The sequence below is a fragment of the Pelophylax lessonae genome, assembly GCF_965119305.1.
Source record: "Pelophylax lessonae genome assembly, chromosome: 8".
Classification (NCBI taxonomy): Eukaryota; Metazoa; Chordata; class Amphibia; order Anura; family Ranidae; genus Pelophylax; species Pelophylax lessonae.
The window spans coordinates 286,944,021-286,961,520 of NC_138775.1; the positions used below are offsets into that span (position 1 = coordinate 286,944,021).

The following is a 17,500-nucleotide window of genomic DNA, read 5'->3' on the forward strand; positions in this document are numbered from 1 at the left end:
AATATTTAAAATGTATTTATTTTTTAAACTGTTTTTTTTTTTAAATGTAATATTATTATTATTTATTTTTTTTTACATATTTTCATCAGAGTAGTTTAGTGTCAACTATAGAGACACTGTACTACTCTGAGGGGGGGGATCAGGGATTTTTTTTGTTTTTTTACTTTTTGTTTGCAGCAGATCTGGTAGATCAGTATCTGGTACTGACTGGTGACAGCATGTTAAAAAAAAAAAGTTAAAAACTATTTTTTAAATAATTTTTTATTCAATATTTAAAATGTATTTATTTTTTAAACTGTTTTTTTTTAAATGTAACAATATTATTATTTTTTTTTTTTTTTACATATTTTCATCAGAGTAGTTTAGTGTCACTATAGAGACACTGTACTACTCTGAGGGGGGATCAGGGATTTTTTTTTTTTTTGCTTTTTTACACTTTGTTTGCAGCAGATCTGGTAGATCAGTATCTGGTACTGACTAGTGACAGCAAGTTGAAAAAAAAGAAAAAAACTATTTTTTAAATATTTTTTTATTCATTATTTAAAATGTATTTATTTTTTAAACTCTTTTTTTTTTTTAATTTAATATTATTATTTCTTTTTTTTTTTTTTTTTTTTTACACATTTTCATCAGAGTAGTATAGTGTCACTATAGAGACACTGTACCGTTCTGAGGGGGGGGGGGGATCAGGGATTTTTTTTTTTTTTTTGTTTTTTACACTTTGTTTGCAGCAGATCTGGTAGATCAGTATCTGGTAAGTGACTAGTGACAGCAAGTTGAAAAAAAAGAAAAAAACTATTTTTTAAATATTTTTTATTCATTATTTAAAATGTATTTATTTTTTAAACTGTTTTTTTTTTTAAAATTTAATATTATTATTTCTTTTTTTTTTTTTTTTACACATTTTCATCAGAGTAGTTTAGTGTCACTATAGAGACACTGTACCGTTCTGAGGGGGGGGATCAGGGATTTTTTTTTTTGTTTTTTACATTTTGTTTGCAGCAGATCTGGTAGATCAGTATCTGGTAGTGACTAGTGGCAGCAAGTTGAAAAAAAAAGAAAAAAACGATTTTTTAAATATTTTTTTATTCAATATTTATTCAATATTTAAAATGTATTTATTTTTTAAACTGTTTTTTTTTTATTTAATATTATTATTATTATTTTTTTTTTTTTACATATTTTCATCAGAGTAGTTCAGTGTCACTATAGAGACACTGTACTACTCTGGGGGGAGATCAGGGATTTTTTTTTTATACACTTTGCTGTTACAATGAAGAGGTTAAGTCTATTGTCTCATACATATGTTTGACAGATTCTCCATGTGCGAACCATTTGTACAATAGCCTGGAAACCAAATCATCACAGCGCTGGTGGGGCCACGTATCCAGACCCCCACTTAGCTGTTTTCATCGGCGTGCGCTGTCTGATTGGTTGGATCTCATCGGGTTTTATCAGTCTGCATTGCAGGTTCTCATTACCGGCTTGGCCCGGCTTGTTCTACAAACGCTCAACTCTTAGCAAACTCTTGGCACACCGAACTGAACATTCGGGCCAAGTTGGCCGTGTCGCAGGATGTTTAGGTAGTGAAATAAGACTGAAGCTTCTATAGTTTATATCACGGGAGAAAAGAGAGATTCCATCCACAACAAAACTGTATTTGGTCCCCTGCGGGCTTCACTCCGATTGTATGCTCATGCCAAAGAATAGGAGGAGATGGGCGATTTTTTTTTAGTAGCGCATTTGCAATCTAGTAGAGTGATTGATCGTTAGATCTATGGAATAAATGTATCAGCAATTTATTTGCAATCAGTTTGTACATGCAAGAGCCGCATGCAGCGCTGGGGTAGTCCTCCACTTTTATTGACCGTGAGTGGAGAGGGGCCCCCTGTACCTTGATGGTCAGTGGAGTGGGGTGCTCCCCCCCCCCACATTGGTGGCCAGAGGAAGAAGGACCCCATAACTTTGGGAGTCATGGCAGTGTTCCCTTATGTTGGTGGTCAGTAAGATATAGGCTCCTTTTTACTGGTGGCCAGAGGGAGGAAGAATGCTCATTATGTTGGTGGTCAGTGGGCAAAATACCCCTTACATTGGTGGTCAGTGGGAAGAATTTCCCTTGTATAGGTGATCAGTAGAATGACGGTTCCTTACATTGGTGGTCAGTGGGAAGAATGACCCTTACATTGGTAATCAGTCTGAAGAATGCTCCTTATATGAGTGGTCATTGGGGGGGAATGCTCCTTACATTGGTGGTCAGTGGGAAAAATGAGCCTTACATTGGTGGTCAGTGGGAAGAATGCTCCTTACATTGGTGGTCAGTGGGAAGAATGTCCCTTACATTGGCGGTCAGTGGGAAGAATGAGCCTTACATTGGTAATCAGTCTGAAGAATGCTCCTTATATGAGTGGTCATTGGGGGAGAATGCTCCTTACATTGGTGGTCAGTGGGAAGAATGTCCCTTACATTGGAGGTCAGTGGGAAGAATGTTCCTTACATTGGCGGTCAGTGGGAAGAATGTTCCTTACATTGGAGGTCAGTGGGAAGAATGCCCCTTACATTGGTGGTCAGTGGGAAGAATGCCCTTTACATTGGTGGTCAGTGGGAAGAATGAGCCTTACATTGGTGGTCAGTGGGAAGAATGCTCCTTACATTGGTGGTCAGTGGGAAGAATGTCCCTTACATTGGCGGTCAGTGGGAAGAATGAGCCTTACATTGGTAATCAGTCTGAAGAATGCTCCTTATATGAGTGGTCATTGGGGGAGAATGCTCCTTACATTGGTGGTCAGTGGGAAGAATGTCCCTTACATTGGAGGTCAGTGGGAAGAATGTTCCTTACATTGGCGGTCAGTGGGAAGAATGTTCCTTACATTGGAGGTCAGTGGGAAGAATGCCCCTTACATTGGTGGTCAGTGGGAAGAATGCCCTTTACATTGGTGATCAGTGGGAAGAATGCCCCTTACATTGGCGGTCAGTGGTAAAGTGGTAAAGTGGCCCTTTACATTTGTGGTACTCCTTACATATGCTCCTCGCTTTAACTATTCCAAAGTTCACACTGTATGTTTCATGGTTCTACTGTACGTCTTTTTGTTGTTATTATTGTTATATATATGTATTATTATTGTTTTATATTTATAATTTCATGTAAATTTCAACATTATTTTTATTTGAAAACGATTGTCTTTTTGTCATGTGTCCCCATTTCTTGCAGCTTTTACTACAGGCACATTTACATCTATGGGCACACATTATCAGGTGTTACTTTCTGCGCCCACGCTTGTTGCAGTACATGCGTTTATGCCTGTGACTGTCTATTTCTTATGGATCCTCAACATGTGCCAAAAAAAAAAAATGTAGCATGACCGGTATCTTTTTTGCTGTGTGGGTGTCTGTTGGGGTTCCATATGAACTTAATTAAGGCACCCCTAAATTGCATGTCTGCAAATGTGTCAATGCACATAGTAACATACATGTGTAGGTGCGAATTGGGCCTAATTTTTTTTCACACGTTGAGGTTCTTCGGCATCCCATTCTTAGTAAATGGGCTGTCTGATGCAAACTCAATGCATAAAAATTTGCTATTTCACTTAGCTGAAGGATTCCATTGAGTCACCTATCGGCTTCTTATGTTCCTCAGAGGTTTCCGACGGCAAATTCTCTGCAGCCTGGTTACCGGCTCCGCCTACTTGCTCAGGAGGACAACTCATGTTGTAATTTATGCAGTTATATTTCACCGCCTGCAACGGAAAAAGCACTGCTTTGACCGGGGTCCTGGAAGGCAGTTGAGGTATCGGTGCTCAGGCAAAAAGTGTCATCTGGTCACACTTAGATACTATAGTTGAAAGGATTAACAACCTGAAGAATTTTTTCTTCTACAGGGTGAATACAGGATAAATACACTTACGCGTTTCGTCCAAAAGGCCTTAGTCATAGGCTTACGGCCGAAAGACGTAAACGTATTTACCCTATTGCAAATTAATATCTTTGCAACTGGATGACTTCAGGTTGCCGGCTGTTCATCTTTTCAGCTATTATATTTCACCGCCGGCCTACCTGAGGAACATTACAAGCCATTGCGCGACTCGGGCTGTTGGCCTCCGGCCACTACCGAAATGTCCATCATGGACGGACTGACCCTTTGATTGTCACTGACCGACAATGTGTGGGAAGCGGGTTGTAATTTGTGACCTCTTTGCCTTTGTCCTGACAGCCTGTGCCCCAGCGGTGGTGACGAACTGCACCTCCCTTATCCCGACCTACAAGAGGGGCTTTTTCTGCAGTGATGGGAGCATAAGACATGAGTTTAAGAGAAGCACCATACCGATCCCACTGCTCCTTTCAATTGGGGTTGTGGTGGCTCTGGTTACTGTAAGTGACAAGCACAGCGGCACGGTAGCCTTGCCTGGGCCCACGCGACTATCTGAAGGTGGCACTAACATCCTCAGTCACCTGCAGACTGCAGGAAGGTTGTAGTCAAGCTGTCCATATGGGTAACAACCTGATTGAGCAATCTCTTTGCCCAAAATAATGTAGCACAAACAAAAAACATCCCATTTAAACTACATTTTGGTCAGAGCGGCCCCCCATGCTACAAATAAAAGGAGATTATACAATCAGGTTGTAAAATGTGTGGCCAGCTTTAAAGAGGAACTCAGCTTGTAACGTTACAATTAAAGTGTCTCCAGTCTACTTTTGGATGGAGTGTGAAAGGGTTTTTATTGCTGTCTAAGTCCCCACTAATGGGATTTACCCTTTATGTTTGTTAACAAGACACAAAGTGATAGAAAATGCAACATTTACTGGTTGTCACCAGTACAGGAAGTAAGGGGAAATCAGGAATCAGCAGCAGGGATGGCCAGATCTACTTGGCTACACTCAGGAACCTGGAGGTGAAGGTAACAAAACTGGGAAAAAGGACAAGGGAGAATAGGAACAAAGCAGCAACAAGATCAGGATAAATGGCAACAGGATCTGGCAGCAGCACAACACTGGAGCAAGGGGGACTAATAGGGGAGGACCTAAATACCCTCCCAGCGGCCAGCACCAGGTGGAAACTGATTTTACTGGGATATGCTGGCTGCTGGCATACACCCACTGGAAGACACTGGAATGTCAACCCTCTGCACAGGGAACCACAGGGCCCCCTGGCAGGTGATCCAGGTCCCCTTAATTCCTGTTATGTCTCCAGGACATAATAGGTGTGTTGGGAGAGTGCTGATATAGGATATGACTTTAGAACTACATTTTCAAGGAAGCTCTACATCATGCAGGGTATCTTTAGAGGTCATCAAAGTCATCTGAGTAGTGTGGAGAGAGTGGGAGTGCCACGATTATAGTGTAAGTCCAGTTAAACCTTTATTGACAGTAGGCTACATGCGTTACAGGGGGCCTCAATACCCCCCCCCCCCCCGCCTTCATCAGGCTTTGGAATGAGGCTAGTAAATGTACTCAAAGCCTTACAAACTGCTGCCTGAAAGATGTCCCTTCCATTCCTGGGATTCTAGGATTTTCTTTCACTTTCACGCTTAAACAGGACAAATAGAGAGGCGGAATCTCCCCAACAGGGTCACAGACAGCAATAAAAACCTGACATGGCTTCTAATCCCTCTCCACTCTATCTAAAAACTAAGAAGGTTTTGCCTTTAGTTATACTTCAAGTCCTTTTTTTGAGCAGTGAGCACATAGAAAAATTATTTCAGACTTAGAAAATGGGAGTCTTGCTTCTTAGGAAGTCCTTTGACCCGGGACACAGCTGTTATGGACCAGAGTTCCTCTTTGACCAGATGTTGCGTTGGCCCAGACGGCGCGTGCGGTTGCGCTACCTTGTTGCGTGTAATGTTTCTCCTGCATCATCACATTGACGATCTCTTTGTTTTGTCTCTCTCTTGCTCTTTCGCTAGCTGCCCTGCCTTTCCTGATAATTGAATCTAATCAAATCCGGCCGTATGAACGGGGGTTTTACTGTGACGATGAAAGCATCAAGTACCCCATCAAACCGGGAGAGACAATTAATGATGCTGTGCTATCCGCTGTGGGCATTTTAATTTCCGTCCTCGCTGTAAGTGTCTCAAGCTTCCAATCAGTACAAATCCTTCTTTTCTGTCTTCTTTTGCCTTTTACAGGATATTCTTTCCATTCCGACTGCAAGAGGGAACCTGCTGGGGCAGAAAATGGGAAGCTTTTTTGATGGTGCCACCACAAAAAAGTAATATACTGCAGCTTACCAGTCCATAGTTACCAACATTATGCTCCCATATCCCGAAATGCTGTTAACTCCACCCATATTCCAGGTGGGAGAGTCCCAAACGTTCCCACTTCACAGGGAGGTCCCATTGAGACTCTGCCTCTAAATATGTAGGGACTGCCCATCATGTCCACTTTATGGGTTGGTTCAGCCTAGATGCCTCCTCTAAATATGCACGGATTTCCCATCACACCCAATTTTTGGATTGGTTATGGACAGAGTCTGCTTCCAAAATGTGCCCTGCCTCTAAATATGTTGGGACCACCCTTCATGTCCACTTTACGGGTTGGCTTCACCTAGACACTGCCTCTAAATATGTAGGGACCGCCCACCATATCCATTTTATGGGTTCGTCCAACTTAGATCCCACCTCTAAATATGCAGGGACTTCCCATCACATCCACTTTTTGGGTTGGTCATGGCCTAATCCTGCTTTCAATATGTGGCCTGTCTCTCAATATGTTAGGACCGCCCTTCATGTGCACTTTATGGGTTGGCTTCACCTAGACACTGCCTCTAAATATGTAGGGACCACCCATCGTATACATTTTGTGGGTTTGTCCAACAATAGACCCCACCTCTAAATATGCAGAGACTGCATATCATATTTATTTTTTGGGTTGGTCATAGCCAGACCCTGCTTCTAACTTGTGCCCACTTTACAATCTGGTCCTGATTTGACCTGCCTCTAAATATGTAGGAACCACTCATCATGTCTGCTTTACAGGTTGTTCCAGTCTAGACCCTGCATCTAGGGGACCACGCCAGGCCAGACCCTGCTTCTAAAATGTGCCCACTTTACAATCTGGTCCCAACCAGACCCTGTCTCCAAATATGTGAGGACCACCCATCATGTCCATTTTGTGGGTTGACCCTACCTAGACCCTAACTCTTAATATGTGGGAAGTGCCATCATATGCACTTTACAAGTTTGCCCTCTAGACCTTGCCTCTAAAAATGTAGGGACCACCAATCATGTCCACTTAACGGGTTGGTCCAGCCTAGACCCCACCTCTAAATATGCGAGGACTGCTCATTGCAACCAACTTTTTGGATTGACATGACCAGACCCTGCTTCTAAAAGGTGCCCACTTTACAGGCGGTCCCACCCAGACCTTGCCTTTAAATATGTAGAGACTGTTTATTATTATTATGTCCACTTTAAGGGTTGGCAAAGCTTAGACCCTCCTCCCTTACTGAATGTATACCCTTCTTCTTGGTCTAGGGGAAGGACTATTAAGGACCTCTTTTTGATGGTGGAGCTCTCCATGGAGGTCCTCCTAACCCTTAATTTTTAGAAAACTACAGAAAAATTTTTGTATATAGAAAATGAATTGTAAAAATAATAATAAATATGAAAAAATGTATAATATTAATAACAATAAATTATAACATTGAATATAATAAATAAAAAAAACTCTATATAAATAAGGCAAATATAAATAAATGTACATAAAATAATAATGCAAGCAATTTACAAAAAAATAATAATAACAATAATAAAAAAATTAAAATAAATACATAAAATAAATAGGAAACTGAAAAAAAAAACATTTTATATATAGAAAATACAATGTAAAAATAACAATAATAAAAATAATAATATAATAAAAAATAAATAATATAATAGTAATAATAATAATAATAAAAATATAATCATATAATAAAAAAATAAATATCCTATAATAATAATATAATCATATAATAAAAAATAAATATCTTATCTCATATAAGATAATATTAGGACATCCTAAGGCATCTAAGAATGACTCCATTAATTAAGTAATTATGTCATTTATGCACACTTAGACGGAGTCAATTTTGTGAGTTTTCTAAATTCCCCTGAAGCATATTTAGTCATGTGTAAAAATTAGACCATTTGAACTTAAATGAACATTATTACAGAAATACTTTGAATAGCTATCTTCTTGCTCTGGTCCAGTAGTGATGGGAAATAAGATACAATATTGTACTTAAAATTGTTCCCAATTACCCCCCCCCCCCCCCCCCATCACTAATGCCATGTGTGAGAGGTCAGATTGCTCCTTGCTGTTATTTGGTCCATGTTTTCCTTGCAAAATGGAAACACACCTCAGCGGTTAATTGGCAGAGACTTAATTCCCCAATTTACAAGCTGCTACATCTGGTCCATCCCTGGGACCACCAACAGAGCCGGTGTCAGATAGAGAGGAAAGATGGGGACTGACAGATAAACAAATAAAGGAGGACGGCCATTGGGCTTCCCCAAACAATAACATTTTTTTTTTTTCAGCGATGGACATGGCACCTCAATGTGGTGTTCTCACCAAATCTGTCCCCAGATTAGTAAACACTATACATGTCTGTATTGTTTTTTCGGTTTGGGCATGTATAATTTTATAAAGACAGACTAAGTCCCTTCCTTTTTCTGGAATGGATCCATTTTCTCATAACTCTACAAGCCACAATTATAGATCTCTGTGGCTGTAGCTTACGCGCTGTGGCACCGGTGCAAGTAAACATGAGTAAAATGTTTCACATTCCCAAAACAAGTGAAAAAAAAAAAGAAAAAGTCCCTAAAACTTTTGCCCTGTAGCATTGAATGGGATCCAGAGATATTGGAGATCCTTCCTTTGTATCAGTAGTGTTTGGCAAAATTTTGCCAATTATTAGAAATGTCAATGGGGAAGCAACAGCCCCCAATTTGACTAATTTTTTTTTTTTTTTTTTACAGCAAGAAAAAATAAAATATGAAAAAATAAACAGAAAAGAAAAAAAAACAAATTAAAAAATAAAATAAAATAAAAATAGAAACAAAAATAAAAATAAAGCACAGTGCACAAATAGCAAATACACTTAAAAAATTAAAAAATAAAACCACAAATGCAGAGAACACCATGGGGGCCATTTACACCTTTTCACTGCAGTGCATTAGTGCATTGGCACCATAATCAACTAGAGCCACGCACCTCCAATGCACATGCATTTCAATGCACCACAATGTACAGTAAAACTTCACCATGCATTGTGGTGTGATGTGTTGCCAAAAACGGTGCATGTCCATTTATTTGGATGTTTTATGTGTTGCAAACCCATTTATTTTAAATGGGCTGCCTAATAGAAAACACATTAGCTAGGACCCCAGTGTGAATTACCCCACTCAGCAATTTTCCATCAACTGTCCAACATTTATTGGATCTTTGTTTTTTCCTGGCAGAGCCCCATTTTTGTCCCTTGCAAGTGGTTCCTCCCAACCTTTTTCACCATCTATATTCTAAGCTTTTATGCTGTATATGTTACATGTTGCAGTGTTTCCTTCTCACATATCTCCCTAAAGTGTGCTTGGGGCTTCCACATAGTCTAGCCAGCCATACTGGGGGCTTTCACGTAGACTAGCCAGCCATACTGGGGGCTTTCACGTAGACTAGCCAGCCATACTGGGGGCTTTCACGTAGACTAGCCAGCCGTACTGGGGGCTTTCACGTAGACTAGCCATCCATACTGGGGGCTTTCACATACTCTAGCCAACCATACTGGGGGCTTTCACGTAGACTAGCCAGCCATACTGGGGGCTTTCACATAGACTAGCCAGCCGTACTGGGGGCTTTCACGTAGACTAGCCATCCATACTGGGGGCTTTCACATACTCTAGCCAGCCATACTGGGGGCTTTCACGTAGACTAGCCAGCCATACTGGGGGCTTTCACGTAGACTAGCCACCCAAACTGGGGGCTTTCACGTAGACTAGCCAGCCATACTGGGGGCTTTCACGTAGACTAGCCAGCCATACTGGGGGCTTTCACGTAGACTAGCCAGCCATACTGGGGGCTTTCATGTAGACTAGCCAGCCATACTGGAGGCTTTCAAGTAGACTAGCCAGCCATACTGGGGGCTTTCACGTAGACTAGCCAGCCATACTGGAGGCTTTCAAGTAGACTAGCCAGCCATTCTGGGGGCTTTCACATACTCTAGCCAGCCATTCTGGGGGCTTTCACATAGACTAGCCAGCCATACTGGGGGCTTTCACATAGACTAGCCAGCCATACTGGGGGCTTTCACATACTCTAGCCAGCCATTCTGGGGGCTTTCACATAGACTAGCCAGCCATACTGGGGGCTTTCACGTAGACTAGCCAGCCATACTGGGGGCTTTCACGTAGACTAACCAGCCATACTGGGGGCTTTCACGTAGACTAGCCAGCCATACTGGGGGCTTTCACGTAGACTAGCCAGCCATACTGGGGGCTTTCACGTAGACTAGCCAGCCATACTGGGGGCTTTCACATAGACTATAGCCAGCCATACTGGGGGCTTTCACATAAACTATAGCCAGCCATACTGGGGGCTTTCACATAGACTAGCCAGCCATACTGGGGGCTTTCACATAGACTAGCCAGCCATACTGGGGGCTTCAGAATCCCGAAATACCAGTCAGTTGAGCCAGTGTAGTTAATACATTCTATATCTAAGGTTCCAAGTCTTCTGGAACCTGCAGAACTGGGATGGTGTTGAGTGGAAATGACCCATCCTAGTAGTTTAAAAAAATACATACATAGAGGTATTAGGATTTTTCTAATTAATTAATTGGCTGTGTCTCTGCACACTGGCACTGGTAAGGAAACAAAATGGCGGCTCGACCATGTGTATGCAACAGGTACACTTTAGGCTCACCATGTTTCATGTTTGTTGAGTTGCATTGTCTCCATAACCCACACCGCTCATTGTCTTTACAGATCATAGTCGGAGAGTTCTTCCGCATCTACTACTTGAAGGAGAGGTCCTATTCCTTTATCCAGAATCCCTACGTGGCTGCCTTGTACAAGCAGGTTGGCTGTTTTATCTTCGGATGCGCCATCAGTCAGTCCTTCACAGACATTGCAAAGGTGTCCATCGGCCGCTTGAGACCCCACTTCATGGCGGTCTGCAATCCGGATTTTACAAAGATCAACTGTTCCTTGGGATATATTCAAGATTACACATGTACGGGCCTACCAAATAAAGTCATGGAAGCAAGGTAGGATGTCTAAAAATATTAATATTTTTTTAGGAATTTACCATATAAAGAAAATTGAAGTGAAAACGGACTAAAGGACTTGTGTTATAAAGAACGGGAGGGGAGTGGGTTAAGGTGGAACCTGTTGGTAGGCTGTGAGGAAGCCCCTAGGCCAGCCATTCTCAACCTTTTTACCCCAGGGGAACCCTTGAAATAATTGTTAGGTCTCAGTGAACCCCTGCTGGAATTGAATCATTAGGGGTTAGTGGGAAGAATGCTGCTTGTGCTTACATTGGTGATTGCAGATGCGGCCCTGTGCTCGCTTTTAAATGGCCCTTAAGGCACTATTTCATTCTGACACCATTCACTGACAACAAACAAAGGGGCACAATTCCTCCCAATAAAACCAATGATGGGGCACAATTCCTCCCAATAAAACCAATGATGGGGCACAATTCCTCCCACTGATACACCTGAAGGGACAAAATTCCTCTCACTGATACCAAATGAAGGGGCACTATTCCTACCAATGACATCAACGCTGGGGTCCAATGACACCAGTAATGGGGCACAATTTCTCAGAATAACACCAATATGGGGCATAATTCCTCCCAATGACACCAATGATGGGGTACAATTCCTACCAATGACACCAATGATGGGGCCCAATGACACCAGATATGGGGCACAATTCCTCCCAATGACACCAATATGGGGCACAATTCTTACCAATGACACCAACGATTTGGCCCAATGACACCACTGATGGGGCACAATGACACCACTGATGGGGCACAATTCCTCCCAATGACATCAATGATGGGGTACAATTCATTCCACTTATACAAGTGATGGGGCAAATATCCTATGAATGATACCAAATGATGGGGCACAATTCCTACCAATGACACCAACGATGGGGTCCAATGACACCAGTAATGGGGCACAATTCCTACCAATGATACCCATACGGGGCACAATTCCTCCCAGGGGCACCAATAATGGGGCACAATTCCTACTAATTACACCAATGATGGGGCCCAATGACACCAATAATGGGGCACAATTCCTCCCAATGACACCAATGATGGGCAAAATTCCTCTCACTGATACCAAAGATGGGGCATTGTTTACTCCAACTGATGCTGGGACATTTACTACTCCCCATTGCCACAGTCTGGCCCCTCCTAAAGTCTGAAGGACAAATAAAATGGTCCTTTGTTTTTAAAATTTGGAAACCCTAGCAAGCTTATACTCACTCGATCCTCCACTCCTATTGCAAACAACATCAAGAACAGTCCACTAGACTGTGTGTGTGTGTGGGGGGGGGGGTGGTTTAGGGGCAGGAGCAACAGGGATCAGTCTTGTGTAGGAAGGATTGGAGGATTAGGGATGTATATTTCCGTTCTCCAATTCCCTAGACCTCAGGTGTCAATCTGCCGGCCCTCCAGCTGTTGCAAAACTACAAGTCCTGCATTGCAAGGCTGACAGTTGCAAGCATGACTCCCCCAGGCATGATGGGACTTGTAGTTCTGCAAAAGCTGAAGGGCTGCCAGTTTGACACCCCTGCCCTGCCAGTCCCACTGCATGGGAAAACTTTTTTTTCTTTTGCCTGGAGTTGGGCTTTAAGTGTTATGCTATCCTGGGAGAGTATGCGCAACCTCTGAAACGCGTCAGCTTCTACTAATACTCAGTAAAGTGGACCTTTAAATCAGATTTCTGCCTATGTCTTTTATTACACCACTGGTCTTATCAGCCTTTCTTATGGCTTCCCTTCCCCACCTTGTAGTTTTTATCACTGTCATTGAGGCACAGCCGCCCTGCACCAGTGCAAAGTCCACTCATATAGATTGATTTATGAACTGATAACGAGTGACTCAGTAGCTGCTCAAACCTATGGAGAAAAGTGCATTAACCCCTTCCAGACTGCCCCAAGCAGATCACCTGTTTGTGATTTCGCGCACTGGGTCTGGGGCGCGCGTGTACGCTCCCGCTGTGATTGGACACAGTAGGAGCCAATCAGCAGGTCCGGCAGACCCGATGTTCACCGCCACCCGCCGATCGTTCACAGGAGAGGCAGAATGGCCATTCTGTCAGAGGGGAAGATGGAGATCCTGTGTACTCCGCCTCCTTGCTCCACTGTGTCAGGGGCACCTGCCACTCCTGCCCACTCCTTGTCTCATCCCAGGTAGTGTAACAATACAGTAATCGTAGTTGCCCAATGCAGCTGGTATGGAGCCTGGGGGTGCAAGGAGGCTATATTAGGGGGTTCCTAACCACTTCCGGACTGCCCCATGCATATATACTGCGGCAAGGTGGACCCTTAGAGCAATATCATGTACCTGTATTCCATAGGCGCCCCGGCGAGCCGCTACCGCGGAGCCAATCAGCGGAACAATACAGTAACCGTAGTTGCCCAATGCAGCTGGTATGGAGCCTGGGGGTGCAAGGAGGCTATATTAGGGGGTTCCTAACCGCTTCCGGACTGCCCCATGCATATATACTGCGGCAAGGCGGACCCTTAGAGCAATATCATGTACCTGTATGCCATGTGCACCCCGGCGAGCCACTACCGCAGAGCCAATCAGCGGAACCAGCAGACCAGATGTTCGCCGCCACCCGGCAATCGTATCCGAGAGAGGCAGAACAAGTAAGGCAGATCGCCGGTCTGTCAATGGGGAAGATGAGGCTCTTGTGTTTCTGCTAATCTTCCCCCAGTCAGAGCACCTCCCCCACACAGTTAGAAAGCACTCCCTAGGAGCACATTTACCCTTTGATCGCTCCAGATGTTAACCCCCTACCCTGCCAGTTTCGTTAGTACAGTGACAGTGCTTTTTTTTTTTTTTTTAGCACTGATCACTGTATTGGTGTCACTGGTCCCCAAAAAAAACGTCACTTAAGCTAGAGAAGGCAAAAATTAGTCTGCATGAAAACCAATCAGCTTCTAACTTCAGCTTGTTTAATTAAGCTTTAGCAATAAAACCTGGAAGCTGATTGGTGACTAATTTTGCCCTCTCTAGCTTTAGTAAATAAACCCCTTGGTGTCAGATTTGCCTGCCGCAATGTCGCATTCCCGATAAAAATCGCTGATCGCCGCCATTACTAGTAAAAAACAAAAAAATAAAATAAAAAATAAAATAAAAATAAAAATATCCCCTAGTTTGTAGTTATCAATCAACATACACTTTTTGGGATTTTTTTTTTTTTTTTTTTACCAAAAATATGTAGCAGAATACATATTGGTCTAAATTGATGAAGAAATTTGATTTTTTTAAATTTTTTATTGAATATGTTTTATAGCGGAAAGTAAAAAAATACAGTTATTTCTTCAAAATTGTCAGACTTTTTTGTTTATAGCGCAAAAAATAAAAGCCGTAGAGGTGATCAAATACCACCAAAAGAAAGCTTTATTTGTGGGGAAACAAGGACATCAATTTTATTTGGGTACAGCGTCGCACGACTGCGCAATTGTCAGTTAAATTAACGCAGTGCCGCATCGCAAAAAATGGCCTGGTCATGAAGAGGGGGGTAAATCTTCCGGGACTGAAAAGGCTAGATCTGAATTCTGGCATTTGAATTCTTCATATGGAGCTCATAATACCCTCATAGCTCGAGAGCAGGCAGGGAGCCGGGGCGGAATAAGACAAGACTTGTCCATTTTCTTACGTACTTCATGCCTGATTCATACTTAGTAACACATCTGAAATTCACGCTTGCAACACAAAGTGTTTTGTAATTATGTATCACACCGATGACAGCCAAGTATGCTCTTATCTCTTATCTCTCAGGCTTATCCACAGGCGTCATGGGTCCCAATAGCAGATTTTTGATGGGCCCCTGGGCGACCTCTCTACTGTCCTTCATCGTAACGTAATGTACAGTATGTCTATTACAAGGACAGGTAGCGGGGGAACTGTCAGTATAGTCAGTCCACTACTAAGGACAAGAGACGAGGACAGACGTTGTCAAGGAAGAGGGGCAACAGTGCAGGGAAAAAAATGTTACCATTAAATTTCCAGCCAACTACTCTGTCCTCAGTAGCTCACCAGCAGGGCCGTGCAAAGACCTTTGGAGGGGCAGGTGATCAAAGTATAAAAGGGGCACATGGAACAGGGATTTAAATAGGGCAGGTGCGGGGGGGGGGGGGGGGGGGGGTGATCAGAGGCTGCAGACATGGTGCAGGTGGTGGTCTGATCAGAGGCAACAGACATGGTGCAGGGGGTGGTCAGAGGCTGCGGACATGGTGCAGGTGGTGGTCAGAGGCTGCGGACATGGTGCAGGAGGTAGTCAGAGGCTGCGGACATGGCGCAGGTGGTGAGACCGAGTGCCTCACTTTCCCAAGCCTGGCAGGCTTTTGGAATGGCGCATGCGCAGTTGCACTGTTGGCCTGCAGCCATACTGTTTATGGGCGCCACTGCGGAAATTTTGCCTTGACAAAAGGGCATTTTGGGCATCAAACGGGCAAGTGCTCAAGCAATTTGTTTTCTGCTACATATTTTTGGTAAAAAAAATCGCAATAAGCGTATTCTGATTGGTTTGCGCAAAAGTTATCGCTTCTACTAACTACGGGAAAGATTTATGTTTTTTTTTATTTATTTATTTTCTACTAGTAATGGCGGCGATCTGCGATTTTTAGCAGGACTGCGACATTGCGGCGGATAGATCGGACCCCTAACTGACATTTTTGACACTTTTGGCGGGACCAGTGACATAACTACAGTAATCAGTGCTATAAATATGCACTGTCACTGTACTAATGACACTGGCAGGGAAGGGGTTAACACTGTGGGTGATCAAGGGGTTAAATGTGAGCCTAGGGGTGTGATTCTAACTGTGGGGGGGGCGTGGCTTGTGAAATTACCATAGAGACATGTGATCCTATATATAGAAGGATAAAGCGCTGCGCAAACTGTTGGCGCTATATAAATCCTGTATAATAATAATAATAATAATCACATGATCTCTGTGATCATTCCAGGGAAAAATATGCACTGTTACTGTAATAATGACACTGGCAGGGAAGGGGTTAACCCAGGGGCGATCAAAGGGTTATATGTGTTTCTAGGGAGTGCTTTCCAGCTGTGTGGGGGAGGTGCTCTGACTGGGGGAAGACAGAGATCCGTGTTCCTGCCTAGTAGAAACACAAGATCCTCATCTTCCCCTCTGACAGAACGGCGATCTGCCTTACTTGTTCTGCCTCCCCCGGAGACGATTGCCGGCAAACATTGGGTCCACTGATTCCGCTGATTGGCTCTGGCGGTAGCGGGTCGCTTGGGAGGGGGCGCATGATGTACAGGTATGTGATATTGGGCTTAAGGGACGCCCTGCCGCAGTATATATGCACGGAGCAGTCCAGAAGCGGTTAGGAACCCCCTTCTTGCACCCCCCAGGCTCCATACCAGCTGCATGGGCAACTATAGTTACTGTCTTGTTATGTCACCAGGGCTAAGACAAGGGGTGGGCAGGAGGGTCTGGTTCCCCCGGGCACAGTGGAGCAAGGAGGCGGAGAATGGACAGGGGGAGGGGGCACAGTTCTGAATCCTTGCCCTGGGCACTAGACAGAGCTGTCCCAGGACTGCACACCATTGTACTTACTAACATCCCTCCCTGTCCTTACCCTTTTCCTACTCTTATTGGGTTTCAGTGATGCCTGGCAGCCTCCTCCCCATTGCAAAGTCCATGCATGTTGATTGATTTATGAGCTGATAAGGAGTAAGTCAGATGTTGCTCAGACATAAGATGAAAAGTACATTGGAATGTCACGTTTCATTTTGTTTAACTTTCGTTTTGCAGGAAGTCGTTCTTCTCCGGCCACGCCTCCTTCTCCATGTACACCATGCTGTACCTGGTGGTAAGTTCTCTTTATTTAATAATAAATCAATATTTACCGCTGTCACTCTTTATATCAGCTGTGCGTTCATTGAGAAAGTCGTCCCTTTTACACAGAATGAGGTTTTGTTAAGACACGCGGCTGCCCTTTTTTTCTTCCCTCTACAAAGTGATCTGTGGTGGATCGCTCTTCAGAGGCATTTGACATGGCGGAATCTTAACTCCCGTGTTAGCCTGCAGCAACGCAACTGTGTGTATTGCATCCCATGGCAGAGCAGATGGGGCACAGTTGCGTACATGGCAAAAAAAAAATTATATATACATATATATATATATATATATATATATATATACATATATATATATATATATATATATATATATATATATATATATATATATATATATATACATATATATATATATATATATATACATATACATATATATATATATATA

At 43.1% G+C, this 17,500-nt stretch overlaps 1 protein-coding gene across 2 annotated transcripts in view; it reads left to right on the forward strand.

Annotated features, from left to right (window-relative positions):
- The window catches only part of PLPP3 (phospholipid phosphatase 3), a 100,503-nt gene that overhangs the window by 49,098 nt on the left and 33,905 nt on the right, over nucleotides 1-17,500 (forward strand). Inside the window, exons 2-4 of one of the 2 annotated variants that reach the window (XM_082264825.1) lie at nucleotides 4,208-4,365; nucleotides 10,953-11,233; nucleotides 17,006-17,063. In XM_082264825.1, the coding sequence (XP_082120951.1) occupies nucleotides 4,208-4,365; nucleotides 10,953-11,233; nucleotides 17,006-17,063 (497 nt within the window). Of the gene's footprint in view, nucleotides 1-4,207; nucleotides 4,366-5,897; nucleotides 6,056-10,952; nucleotides 11,234-17,005; nucleotides 17,064-17,500 lie in introns of both variants that reach the window. The other variant, XM_082264824.1, reaches the window with a different exon arrangement.